General features: G+C 44.4%; 1 protein-coding gene across 1 annotated transcript in view; it reads left to right on the top strand.

Moving 5' to 3' along the window:
- The window catches only part of LOC120033169 (prostaglandin F2 receptor negative regulator-like), a 51,769-nt gene that overhangs the window by 10,910 nt on the left and 26,675 nt on the right, over positions 1-14,184 (top strand). Inside the window, exons 4-8 of the mRNA XM_038979453.1 lie at positions 1,030-1,386; positions 9,013-9,332; positions 9,427-9,547; positions 11,859-12,078; positions 12,190-12,374. Of these exons, the coding sequence (XP_038835381.1) occupies positions 1,030-1,386; positions 9,013-9,332; positions 9,427-9,547; positions 11,859-12,078; positions 12,190-12,374 (1,203 nt within the window). The remainder of the gene's footprint in view (positions 1-1,029; positions 1,387-9,012; positions 9,333-9,426; positions 9,548-11,858; positions 12,079-12,189; positions 12,375-14,184) is intronic.

Below are 14,184 nucleotides of genomic sequence, written 5' to 3' on the forward strand. Positions count from 1 at the left end.
CCACAATATGGCTTCCACCTTACAGACGTAAAAATATCGAAGGGTTAGGACCAGCTGAGAGAGAGGGATCTGGGGGATGGTAGAGTGGTTTCTATGGCCCCTACTTTATTTCAGCTTAGCAGCATTTCTTTGTGTTGGAGAGGCTCTTGACCCAGAGATCTATCTCAGCCCCTCCCCCTGTCAGGCCTTTATCCCTGGGTGTGTGTGAGGAACCCCCGACACACACACACACAGTGGTTGCCTGGGACACCATATCCCCCGAACCCTCTCCTGCATGGTGAGTGATTTTTAAAATGGGGTGAGAGACAGAAGGACTAGCTCGGCAGGAAGACAACGTGGAGGGACTGGGCCTTCCTTTACATGCTGTATCTAAGTACAGACTAGTGTAGCAAAGCAGCCACTATTGACTGTCTAATGAGATGCTAAAGTAAAGAGGTTTGGAGAAGTCTAACAGGGGCCTTTGCTGGGCTCTCTTGTCTAAACATACATAGTGAGCTATAGTGAAGTCATCTCACCTACCAGATATCCCAGTCTCCTATAGTAGCAGTATCCAGGATTTAATTTGAGAAATATAAACCCCCTCAAAAGGGTTGAGATTCAGTTCAGTCTCTGGAGTCATGAGTCGTATCATGTTTTAATGTGATTTTCCTTGACTTTTCTTTCCATAGCTTTGAAACTCTGTTAACATTTAGCCTAAATCATTTTGTGGGTTCTAGAGCTTTTGAAATTGGCTTTTTAATAAATTGTTATCCTTGATCTTCTATATGTGGGTCTTTCAACTTCTCACTGTTGGTTCTTTTGATCTGGATGGTTTTACATTTTGAATCCCTTCTACTCCGTCTTCTCGACGTGTAGAGTACTTGTATCTCCATATCCAACTGTGCTAGAGTGTTCTATATTTTCACCATATTGCTGCTACTTATCCAACCGGTCCAGTTCTACAGGTGTCTAGCAGTTAGGACCTGGGGGTTGTTTCCTTGTTTATTGGTTCTAACGGCAGCCATTTTGTCTTCTCCCTCCGCCTTCCAGCTCGTTCCCTGTCTGTCATGGCCAAGTCAAACACCACGCTCAACATGGACGACACCCTGACCCTCACCTGCCTGGTCTCCGCCGGCAACTTGGCCTCCCTGGCCCTGGAGGTCACCTGGCTTGTGGACGGACGCACAGCGGTCAGCCTGGGCCGTGACGGGGTGGTCTCAAACGGGTCCCCCTCGGTGGGGCTGGAGCGTACGGGGCCAGGGGAGTTTAGGCTGGTGGTGTGGGGGGTAAGGGGGTCTGACAAGGGGATGTACTCCTGTAGGGTCCGGGCCTGGGTCGGAGGTGGAAGATGGTACCAGGCTGCAGAGAAGACCTCCAACCCAGTACAAGTTCTAGTCACACAGATCAGTGAGTGAAAGTGCTGTTAAAATATCTACTGTATGTTTTTCAGGTCTTGAAATGCAGTCCAACCAAGATTACCATATCTAACATACTATTAATAGCATTGGCCTCTCACTAGGCTTACTTTGAACACACACGCTTCACCATGGCAGTACATCAGTGATGCCTTGTACTACACAGGAACGAACACACACACATCACACACAGGCACCCGCAGAGTGAGCCTATCCATTAGTCAAGCCTTTTTTCTGACATACCTGCCCCCACAGTGAAAAATATTGATTATTCATGCCTGTTAAGGCTTACCTAACTCCTTTCTCTGGTTTTACACCCTGTTTCACTCGCTCCCTCCCTCTATTTAACCAGGCAAGTCAGTTAAGTACAAATTCTTATTTACAATGACCGCATGGTCGCTCTGGGACCTAAGCGGTGGTGTAGGGTGTAACTGTATATGACCTGACAGGTTCAAGGTGCCGTGGTGTCACTCATGCCATCTTCAGAGTGTGTGGGTGGTCATGTAGGGATTCATTAGTGACCACCGTAGCAAAACATTTTGCAATGGATAAGTTCATGTCGTCCCTCCCAGTTTGGTATAGATTTATGACCTTTTAGGCCAGTGGTTCTCAACTGGTTTTTCCTCGGGACACAAATTGAACCAGGCTGTCTCAGTCCCGACCCAATATTCTCATCGCGAAAAGAATCGACAAAATACAATCTGGATTTTTTTAAATGTTATATAGATAGTAAATGTAGCAATTATATGACAAGGGAACAACATTCCAACATCTTTCATTGTCAATAATTAAATCCTGCCCATATTCTTGATGAAGAATGTTAATGATAGGTTTACATTTCTGAACTTTAAATGTTATTAATCATTAGTTGTAATAGGGACCTGAGGGGTGCCATAGCTGAGGGGCTACACCAGAAGTTGGTGGTTAAGCTTGGAACGTACTGATTGTAGGGAAAATGATCATGTTGCAGGCATTGATAAGGGGAGAGAGCCATGGATTAGTGATGAAAGGAGTCCAGGTCACGTTAAGGGAGAAAGAAAAGTTTATGGCCCATATCACTTAGTTTCCTGCCTAGCAAGAAAGATACAATGTTTGTTCAGATGTGTAGGGGGAGACTCAACATAGGAGAAAAGGTTAAATATCAGTGCTTGTGTGAAATGTCTTTGTCTAATGCAGCTGTATTGACCCTCTGGGACGAATGAACTTAGTTTGAGCTTTCATAGTGTGAGTTTTTACACTGAAAATTAGAACCTAACAGTAATAAACTAACTGGTTTGAGACTTCCAAAATAGCATTGCTTATAGCATTTTATATTAAAAATACTCTGAAGAAACCTCCTGTGACCCAAATTTGCATCGCGATCCAGCAGTTGAGAATCGCTGCTTTAGGCTACTTGTTGTATTTCTGTGTGAGGAAATGCCATAAAGTCCATTGGGTTAGCATTAGCATGATAATAAGCAACCCCACTGCTCCTAGTGTATGAAACTATCTTAGAATTCAGATCTTGAATGCTCCACACAGTAGCTGCAGTAGCTGTGGGGTTAAATCTGCTCTGGAACTAGGTCTGCCTGGTGCTGGTTCTCTAGAGTCCCAAACATGACGCTCCTCTGACACACACACACACACACACACACACCAAACGCTGTGCAGTGAAAACGGTCATGGAGGAAAGGAATGCGTAGCCAGAGGCCAGAGTGTAGGAGTTCCCTCTAGTACCATAGAGCCCTACACCAACACAGACTCACCAACCGTATGTGTTGGTGGTTACTAGATGGCTGTTTTCTGTCTGCCATTGTGCATGTTGAGAGAAGTGCCCTGGGTTATGCCTAGTGGGAGAGGGTCGTAGGCAAGGCCAGACATCAATGGAAGAGGAACTCTGCCTACGTCTGGAAGACACACACACACACACACACACACATTCACTCTCGCACCCAAATCCCATGAAATTCAGACCTACTACGCTGAGGAAATGGTAGTGTACAGTGCCTTGGGAAAGTATTCAGACCCCTTGACTTTTTCCACATTTTGTTACGCAACAGCCTTATTCTAAAAATGAATAATAAAAAGAAATCCTCAGCAATCTTCACACAATACCCATGACAAAGCGAAAACAGGTTTTTAGAAATGTTTGCACATTTATTAAACATTAAAAATACATTATTTACATAGTATTCAGACCCTTTGCTGTGAGAAATTGAGCTCAGTTGCATCTTGTTTCCATTGATCATCCTTGAGATGTTTCTACAACTTGATTGACCAAGAACCCAATGGTCACTCTGACAGAGTTCCTTTGTGGAGATGGGAGAACCTTCCAGAAGGACAACCTTCTCTGCAGCACTCCTCCAATCAGGCCTTTATGGTTGAGTGGCCAGATGGAAGTCACTCCTCAGCAAAAGGAACATGACAGCCCGCTTGGAGTTTGCCAAAAGGCACCTAAAGACACTCAGACCATGAGAAAAAAGATTGTTCTGTTGAAACCAAGATTAAACTCTTTGGCCTGAATGCCAAGCGTCACGTCTGGAGGAAACCTGGCACCATTCCTACAGTGAAGCATGGTGGTGGCAGATTCATGCGGTGGGGCTGTTTTTCAGCGGCAGGGACTGGGAGACTAGTCAGGATCGAGGCAAAGATGAACGGACCATAGTACAGAGAGATCCTTGATGAAAACCTGCTCCAGAGCTCTCATTACCTCCAGACCTAGGTTGAAGGTTCACCTTCCATCTGGACAATGACCCTAAGCACACAGCCAAGACAACACAAGACAAACCAGGAGTGGCTTAGGGACAAGTCTCAATGTCCTTGTGGCCCAGCCAGACCCTGGACTTAAACCTGATCGAACATCAATGGAGAGACCTGAAAATGGCTGTGCATCAACACTCCCCATCCAACCTGACAGAGCTTGAAAGGATCTTCAGTGAAGAATGGGAGAAACTCCCAAAATACAGGTGTGCCAAGCTTGTAGCGTCATACCTAAGAGGAATCGAGGCTGTAATCGCTGCCAAAGGTGCTTCAACATAGTACTGAGTAAAGGGTCTGAATACTTATGTAAATGTGATATTTGTTTTTTGCTCATTTATAAAAAAAAAAAATCTAAATAGCAAAATAACCCATAGTAGAGGTGTAGTTAGAGTTGGAAGTCACTGTGTCCTAATCCCCTATGGAGCTACAGAGGGGGCTACCCTGGTGAGTCTTTCCTTGACTGATTGGTACTATTCTTTGACTCTACATCTGCAGTCCATCACAACAATAGGTACTGTATGTCGCAATGATGACGGAAGCATGACACACACACTCCACAGGTGGCACCTTAGTTGTGGAGGACGGCTCATAGTAATCACTGGAACGGCATCAACGGAATGGGAACATAAACATGGTTTCCATGTGTTTATCACTCTTTACTCCGTTCCAACCATTATTATGAGCCATCCTCCCCTCGGCAGCCTCCTGTGGTTACACGTGCACACACACACTTAATGAGCCATACTTAAAGGTGCAATATGCAGAAATGCTGTTTTGCGAATATTCTAATAGTTCACCTAATTTCAGTTTGTGACAAAACAAGCAGTCATTCTATAGATAATCACACTGTACCACCTAAACTGCTGTGAAATACCTTTTCAATAGCCCAAAATCATGTTTTTAGTTGTTTGAGGCTGTTGCACATAACTGAAATTAAAAGATGCCAAAACTTTCAATGAGGATGAGAGATCTATAACTCACATTTCTATGTGAATTTGGTCGGGTCGCCCAAAAATTGACATATTACAACTCTTTAAGTTGCTGTTATTCTTCCATCCTACAACCCCCCCCCCCCCCCCCGTGGTGTTAGTGCTGTGTCACCTCTCCCATACAGTCACCATAGAGTTCAATGGGTTCTCTCCAGTGGAGGCTCCACAGAGTGGGAGGACCATCCTCTGTGAATTTCATAAAAATAAACCGTTAAACATGAATGTTAAACTTTTTAGATAAAACAATGCCAAATATATTCACCAAATCATTGATTTAAACATAGTTTTGCATTAGCCTCAGCAGCACTACAGTAGCCTCAGCAGCACTCTGTAGGGTAGCACCATGGTGTACTAATGATTTACACCCTAGATCAGCTAGATGCAGGCAAGCGTGTGGAAGGTGGTATTGAATGCGTCACGGTCTCTCACCCTGATTACAAAAAATTACCTGTGACCTCTACCTGTTATCAACTATGTTGATAACTTTCAGTCATAGGCTAGGTTGTAGCAACCTCATGATTGGTATAGGGAAGATTTGCGTATCATGTAGTAGCCTAAACCTATTGATGTTACATTGAGCTGGGTGAATCCAATAACAGAAAATAAGGTGCTATGATCATAAAATAAATGATCATTCTCCCTCATCATAAACGGCACCGACCACCACTGGTTCTCTCTCCATATTACCCTTCAATGTCTGAGTCAGGCTTCAGGATGCTCAGTGGCTGCTTTCTGATGAGGGAATGGAGGAAAAGTGATGATGGAGGGTGTTGACAGGGTGGAGACTGAGTGGAGGAATGCACTCTGGGTCATATCTGGTTCAACACAGACACACACCACATGCTCAAACACCCCAGTGAAACCAGAGACCCTCCGATGAAGGCCGGAGCTTCTTGGCAGTGGAGAGGGTCCTCTGAGAACATTCCTTGGAACATGCTTAGTCCCCATTTCTTTCTCTCTCTCCTTTTCTCTCGCCTCGCTCATCCATCTGTCTCTCTCTGTCTTCACTCCAGATAGAACACCTGCTTGCTCTGTCCTAATAATTAAATCTCCCTTTAGCGTTTTAGTTTGTTGCACAGCATGTGTGTGAGACACACTAACTATATTAGGTGTGTGTTTTTTTGTAGACACATACGCTTGAGTGTGTTTATTATTTATCAGCACCAATGTTTAACTATTTTCATGAAATATACAGAATTTCATAAGCTACGTCTGGTTTGTGTGGTAGTCAGTATGAACAGATGAACTCTAGTACGTTAGTAAACGTCTCTGGAGTTGAGTTGGTCAGCTAGTTCTAGTCTGTATAAGTGGATGTTATCTCTATGGTAACACACCAAAACACTTGAAAACGGAGCAGAACTCCACACTCAAACGTCACGCACTGTGTCGCACTCTTAGCTCCCAGGGAAACATGGTGGCTGAAGTATATTGTTCCCTTACTGTACGAGGTCAAAGTACAACACTTTATGTTCTTACCTGAACTTCTTTCTGATGTAAGATTGGATGACCTATTTCTAACACAGGCCAGGCTGTGTTTACCGTTGAAACTCCAGACCTGTATTAACAGTGAGTCACACACACACACACGCACACGCACACACACACACATCCCCCCCAGAGATATCTGGCAGTTAACACTGCGTCAGCTTGCCCCTGCTGACACAACCCTAAGACAGGTCTGATCCAAATCAATTGAAACACAAACTGGTTTTATCAGAGCTTTTAATCAACTGAAATGTCCTCCGAAGTGTCTGTCTGTTTAGCGAATGTGTGTGCCTGTAGTTTTTTTTTATAGGTCACACACTTAAGGCAAGCAAGCACATAATCCTGAATGTGGTTAGTTTGTAGATCAGTGGTTGTCAACCCCTATGCTGTGCTAGGCTATACCCAAACCATGTTTCAATACAACCTTTCAAGTAAACAGAACTGTAGTTCTAGCTGGAGTGCATAGCACCCCAGTCTTTAGCCACAATCACAACCCAGCAGTAGATCCATATAATTACATGCATATATGTATGAAGAACATTTAATGTATTCTACATCTCTATGGTCCATAACAACCAGTTGGGAACCACAGCAAGGCTAATGGAAACCTAGTTGTGTTGTTCGGTTTCAAAATGTGCATTAGTCTTTTTTTTTTTTTTGAGGGCCATTACCTTCTTTATCAGAGCTGAGTAGTGTTCTTCACTGCCTGGTATCAGCTCTCTACTGGGTGGACTAGATATCAGCTTTCTATTCCCTTAACAAATGGCCCTGGAACAGCTCTTGTCCTGTGCATAATGCCTCAGTTTATCCGGTCTTGGGTAAGTAGGGGTGGGTGGGTGTGCACCTGTGTACTTGTGAGTTTGTTTATAATGCATGGTTCGTTCCATTTGTAGGCCATTAGCAGGAAATGTGTTTGAGTCGTTCTGCAGTGTGAGTCTTCCTTTGGTCTATTAATGGAGCTACGGTGTGTGTGTGTGTGTGAGAAAGGGGGATGAGAGCGGAGGAATGGGCACATGGGTAATTGGCGGGGATTCTCTCCTCACAATGGAAGGAGGATTTTCGCAGATGAGCTTGTGATGATCCTCACAGCAGTGTAGCAGATGGTGACAGTGCATGATTCAGCCCCTGTGACGTCCAAATGACACAATGCCGAAAACCCACGACCACACAAACACACACACACACACACACACACACACTAATCGAGAGCAAGGAATATGTGTGTTCCCTGTTCATTGGAGCATAAAGGGACAATCTGTAGACTAGAGATCTGACTGAGATACCAGCCCCATCACCTACTGAGACCCCACACACACTGACACTTAACATTGATACACTGTGTGTGTAAGCCTCGGTCATTTCACACTGATACACTGTGTGTGAGTGTTTGAGAAGCCTGACTACCCCATTTGCGCGCACACACACACACTAGGAATGGGGTTTAGAAATAATTTCACTATTCGAATAGTATCATGAATTTTTGTCAGATATCCATAATACAAAAAGTATGTTATTTATTGCTTAAGTTTTTAACCTGAGCACTGCTGTGGTAAGGAGAGAGGCTGGTGCTCTGTTGCTCTGCTGAGGGGCCAGTGAGATGGGAGCTAGCGAGACGAGTACCCAAGGCAACGCGACTACAGCCAAGACAAGCTAACTTGTAGAAGCAATTTATCATCCCATATATCAATACCTTTCTTGATTGCAGGAGCCTAGAAGCTAGCTAGCCAGCTATAGCTAGCTAGGCTAATTGAGGCCAAATGCTGTGCTTTCTCCCCAACCCTGTTCAGATAAAACAGCCTACCTATTGGTTATTTTTGTTCTATCTTGCACTGCATTAGTGAACTCTCACTCCACTGGCTACACATTGAGCCAGTTTGCAGCTGTGATTGGCCAACATAAACAACAAGCTACACACTTGAAGGCTACCGGTTGGCTACCAGTCTTTTATGGGGCGCATGTCATGAATTACATTAAAGTTTGTTTTTATTCAATTCATAATTTGAAAGGTCATGGTATAACAATGTCACATGGATATTTTACCTTGGAAAAATACTTAAAACACTTTTTTTCTCACAAATGAGTACTCACAATTATTTGAATACTAACGCCCGTTCGGATATTCAAATAACCGTGCACATCCCTAACGCACACACACACACACACCACCCATTGGATTCATGGCTACAGACAGGGAAGAGCTCTGATCACCACTACTTTAGTGGATGTGAAGTGGCTTCCAGATTATTCTGATCTGGTTCTGTATGCAGCAGGAGTCAACAAGTTACACTACCCTGAATGCCCTAAGGTGGATGTTATTTCACCATGTCCCTTTACTGACATTTAGAGTCTGTTTATTAATGTTTCTCTCTTCTCTTCCCCCCCCATCTTTCTATCCCTCCCTCCAGAGCCTAATTTCGCAGTGACCCTTACCCCCTCGTCGACCCCGCAGGTCACAGGTGACCCCACAGAGCTGGCGTGTCATGTGACCAACATCACCCACTTCCTTGCAGGGGGCCGACTGGGCGTGGCCTGGGAGTACACACCACTTCCTGGTCCACCAGGCGACCGCCTGACAACCACACAGACCACCCTCCCTATTGGTTCCCTGGATGCCCACGGCAACCTGAAGTCTGGGACGCTGTACCGTGATAGGTTGGAGTCTGGTGCCATCCTTCTGACCCGAGTAGAGCCGGATACATTCAAGCTCCGCTTCTTACGCACACAGGTAGGTGTGTGTGTACCTCAAGCACAATCATTTGTTAGACACACAAGTTTGTATTAAAGCAAGAGCTGCTAACAAGGTGTGTGTGTACCGTCAGGAGGTGGACATGGGGGCGTATGCGTGCAGTGTGACAGCGTGGACTCCATCTAGGCAGGGTGGAATGGAGGAGGCAGCAGAGTTCCTCACCCCCCCTCTGACCGTCCGATGGGAACCCAAACGTAAGTAGTGATGACGCTCTTCTTTTTCCTCCATCCTTTTTTATTTCTCTTTTGATGAAACCACTTGAATATAGCAATGTTGCTATTTAATACATTTGTCATTCTGCTATGCTCATTTGTTTTCTCATGTTTTCTATGTGATGTGTTTGAGGTAAGAAGGGACGTGTGTTCTGTATGGCAGTCCAAGCTAGAGGATGTAAAACATTACCACCTAACCTTGGCTTGTTTCATGTTGGCTGCTCAACAAACATGGCAGAGCATGTAGAGGCGCCAATGTATGTCTGACAACAGGAAAGCCTGTACCATGGCACACCACAAGCCTAGGACACACACACACACACAGACGGATGCATCAGTCTCTAACATACCAGAGATGGTGTCAGTCAGTTTGGCGTGTGAGTATTTGTATTTATTATGGATCCCCATTAGTTCCTGCCAAGGCAGCAGCTACTCTTCCTGGGGTCTGTCAAAATAAAGGCAGTTATACAAATTTAAAAACATTACAATACATTCACAGATTTCACAACACACGGTGTGCCCTCAGGCCTCTACTCCACCACTACCACATCTACATGACAAAATCCATGTGTACGTGTGTGTATAGTGCGTGTGTATGCATGTGTCTGTGCCTATGTTTGTGTTGCTTCACAGTCCCCCCTGTTCCATAAGGTGAATTTGTCTGTATTTTAAATCTAATTTTACTGCTTGCATGGGTTTGGTATTTTATGAGGATCACATTAGCTGTTGCAAAAGCAGCAGGTACTCTTCCTAGGGTCCACACAAAACATGAAACATGACATTTAAACAGGACAAGAATAGCTCAAGGACAGAACTATATACAATAGGGAGGGTGGTCTACTTGATGTGGAATAGAGTTCCATGTAGTCATGGCTCTATGTAGTACTGTGCGCCTCCCGTTGTCTGTTCTGGACTTGGACTGTGAAGAGACCTCTGGTGGCATGTCTTGTGGGGTATGCATGGGTGTCTGAGCTATGTGCTAGAAGTTTAAACAGACATATTATATTATTAATTATTAATGTTAGCTATCTGTGTACATCCAAAGGCCAGCTGTGCTGCCCTGTTCTGAGCCAATTGCAGAAGTCCCTTTTTGTGGCACCTGACCACACTACTGAACAGTAGTCCAGGTGCGACAAAACCAGGGCCTGTAGGACCTGCCTTGGTGATAGTGTTGTTAAGGCAGAGCAACGCTTTATTATGGACAGACTTCTCCCCATCTTAGCTACTGTTGTATCAATATGTTTTGACCATGACAGTTTACAATCCATGGTTACTCCAAGCAGTTCAGTCACCTCAACTTGCTCAATTTCCACATTATTTCTTACAAGATTTAGTTGAGGTTTAAGGGTTTAGTGAATGATTTGTCCTAAATATTTCTAAAACTAAAAGCATTGTATTTGGGACTAGCTTATTCCTTGCCACCCACTCTGAATATAACTGCAGCTTTTTGTTAAGTGTTGCACTCATTTCAGTCGCTGTAGTAGCTGCTGACATGTATAGTGTTGAGTCATTTAGTCAAAGCAGGTGGCATGACATTAGTAAAGATTGAATAAAGTAAGGGACCTAGACAGCTTCCCTGAGTGACAGCTATGAGTCCTAGTTTCCACTGCTGATTTGAGTCTAAATAGTTCTCAACAGTTGCCCTTCGGCTTCCACATTCTCACACACACACAAACTGAACTCTGTGAACCCCGTAAGGCTGGTTAGATGATGGCGATCTAGTGTAATAGCTACTGAATAGCGATAAGATGAGGATATACAGTAGGGAGTTTTTATTTTTCTCCCTCTCCCTTCTAGTTCTGACTGTCTTCCTCTGTTTCCTCCCAGCAACTCTGGGATTCCCCTTCTCTCTCTGTTCATCTCTCAATCTCTCCCTCCCTCTTCGTCTCACTCTCTCTGTCCATCTCTCTCTGCAGAGCTCAGTCAGTGTCTTTGTCCATTCATGAAGTCCGGACTTTCCTACTGATGGTCTGTCCACTCTGTCCCTGTGGTTACTACTGACAGCTGGTTGTTATGTTACAGTAGCTGTGGTTGCGGAGTGTCTGACTGTTTACTGTCTGTCTGTAGTCCTGGTTACTCCCTACCACTCTACTAGCCTCAGGCTCTAGCTTGATTGATTGCACTGCTTCCCTTGCCATTACCTCGGTACCCGGCTCACACTATCGCACAAATCCCAGTTGCTCTCATGGTCCTTGATTTAGGTTGCGCTCCAGGCAGCTTTCTAAGTCATAAGGATGAACGTTATGGTGATTGATTGATTCACTGATTGATTGATTGATCTGTCTGCCTCCAGGTCCGTCTCTAACCGCCGTGGCACAGCGTGTGCGTGAGGCGGTGGCGGGCGGAGCCACCTTTGAGATGAGCTGTACCATATCCCATGTGCACTTGCAGGACCCGGGCTACTCTGTGCTGGTGCAGACTCAGGAGAGCGTGGACTCTGCCACCAGAACCGTCATCTCTCTCAGTCCTGACTCTGTACTACAACATGGAGGGGTTACAGACCCTAACCGCAGGTAAACACACACATACACACAGTACTGAGCAGTATGTATCATAAGATGAATGAAGTTGTGGTGTTATTACTAGTGAGCTATGTTGAAACTAAACTGGGTTCTGGCTTCCAGGGACAGCCTGGTTCTGACTAAGACGGGTCCGGCTGAGTTCCGCTTCCGTCTGGCCGGAGTGCAGCAGGCTGACAGGGGCTTCTACTGGTGTGACATCACCGCCTGGACCAAACAACCAGGCCAGGCCTGGACCAAAGCTGTCAGCGCCAAGTCCAACAAGGTCCAGATCAACTTCCAGGAGACTGGTACGAGGATAGAACACACACCCTGACCACCACTGAGTTACATAGTAATATCTTCTGTGTCCTACTGAGTCTATACCCACTACACTTTTACTGAAGCTCACACATGAACCCTAAATATACTCTCTCACACATGAACCCTAAATATACTCTCTCACACATGAACCCTAAATATACTCTCTCACACATGAACCCTAAATATACTCTCTCACACATGAACCCTAAATATACTCTCTCACATGAACCCTAAATATACTCTCTCACATGAACCCTAAATATACTCTCTCTCACATGAACCCTAAATATACTCTCTCTCACATGAACCCTAAATATATTCTCTCACATGAACCCTAAATATATACTCTCTCACACATGAACCCTAAATATACTCTCTCACACATGAACCCTAAATATACTCTCTCACACATGAACCCTAAATATACTCTCTCACATGAACCCTAAATATACTCTCTCACATGAACCCTAAATATACTCTCTCTCACATGAACCCTAAATATACTCTCTCTCACATGAACCCTAAATATATTCTCTCACATGAACCCTAAATATATTCTCTCACATGAACCCTAAATCTACTCTCTCTCACATGAACCCTAAATCTACTCTCTCTCACATGAACCCTAAATATATTCTCTCTCACATGAACCCTAAATATATTCTCTCTCACATGAACCCTAAATCTACTCTCTCACACACGAACCCTAAATATACTCTCTCACACACGAACCCTAAATATACTCTCTCACACATGAACCCTAAATATACTCTCTCACACATGAACCCTAAATATACTCTCTCACACATGAACCCTAAATATACTCTCTCACACATGAACCCTAAATATATTCTCTCACACATGAACCCTAAATATATTCTCTCACACATGAACCCTAAATATACTCTCTCACACATGAACCCTAAATATACTCTCTCACACATGAACCCTAAATATACTCTCTCACACATGAACCCTAAATCTACTCTCTCACATGAACCCTAAATCTACTCTCTCACATGAACCCTAAATATATTCTCTCTCACATGAACCCTAAATATATTCTCTCTCACATGAACCCTAAATATATTCTCTCTCACATGAACCCTAAATATATTCTCTCTCACACGAACCCTAAATATATTCTCTCTCACACGAACCCTAAATATACTCTCTCTCACACGAACCCTAAATATACTCTCTCTCACACGAACCCTAAATATACTCTCTCTCACACGAACCCTAAATATACTCTCTCTCACACGAACCCTAAATATACTCTCTCTCACACGAACCCTAAATATACTCTCTCTCACACGAACCCTAAATATACTCTCTCGCACACGAACCCTAAATATACTCTCACGCATTCCCTGCATTGGCCTAGTTGGCTGTGTTTGATGTTCGTGGGAGAGAGGTGTAACTAGTTACTGAAACCTCTACTACTGTCTCTGGGGAGGTAGACCCCTTGAGCACTCTCTCTCTACATCTCTCTCACTGTGGAAAGACACACACTCTCTTAAATTTGAGTCATTTAGCAGACGCTCTGATACAGAGCGTCTTAGAGGAGCAAATATAGTGAAATGCCTTGCTCAAGGGCACATCAGCAGATGTTTCACCTAGTCGGCTCGAGGATTCGAACCAGCAACCATTTGGTTACAGGTCCAACGCTCCTAACCGCTAGGCTACCTGCAGCCCTTCTTCCTCTCTGTGGGGAGGAAGCTTCAAAGTGGCACCCCATAACCAACCTCTCCTGGACAACTCAGTTAGAAGCCGCAATGATCCGTATCACTGGCT

This window comes from Salvelinus namaycush, chromosome 40 (assembly GCF_016432855.1).
Source record: "Salvelinus namaycush isolate Seneca chromosome 40, SaNama_1.0, whole genome shotgun sequence".
Lineage (NCBI taxonomy): Eukaryota > Metazoa > Chordata > Actinopteri > Salmoniformes > Salmonidae > Salvelinus > Salvelinus namaycush.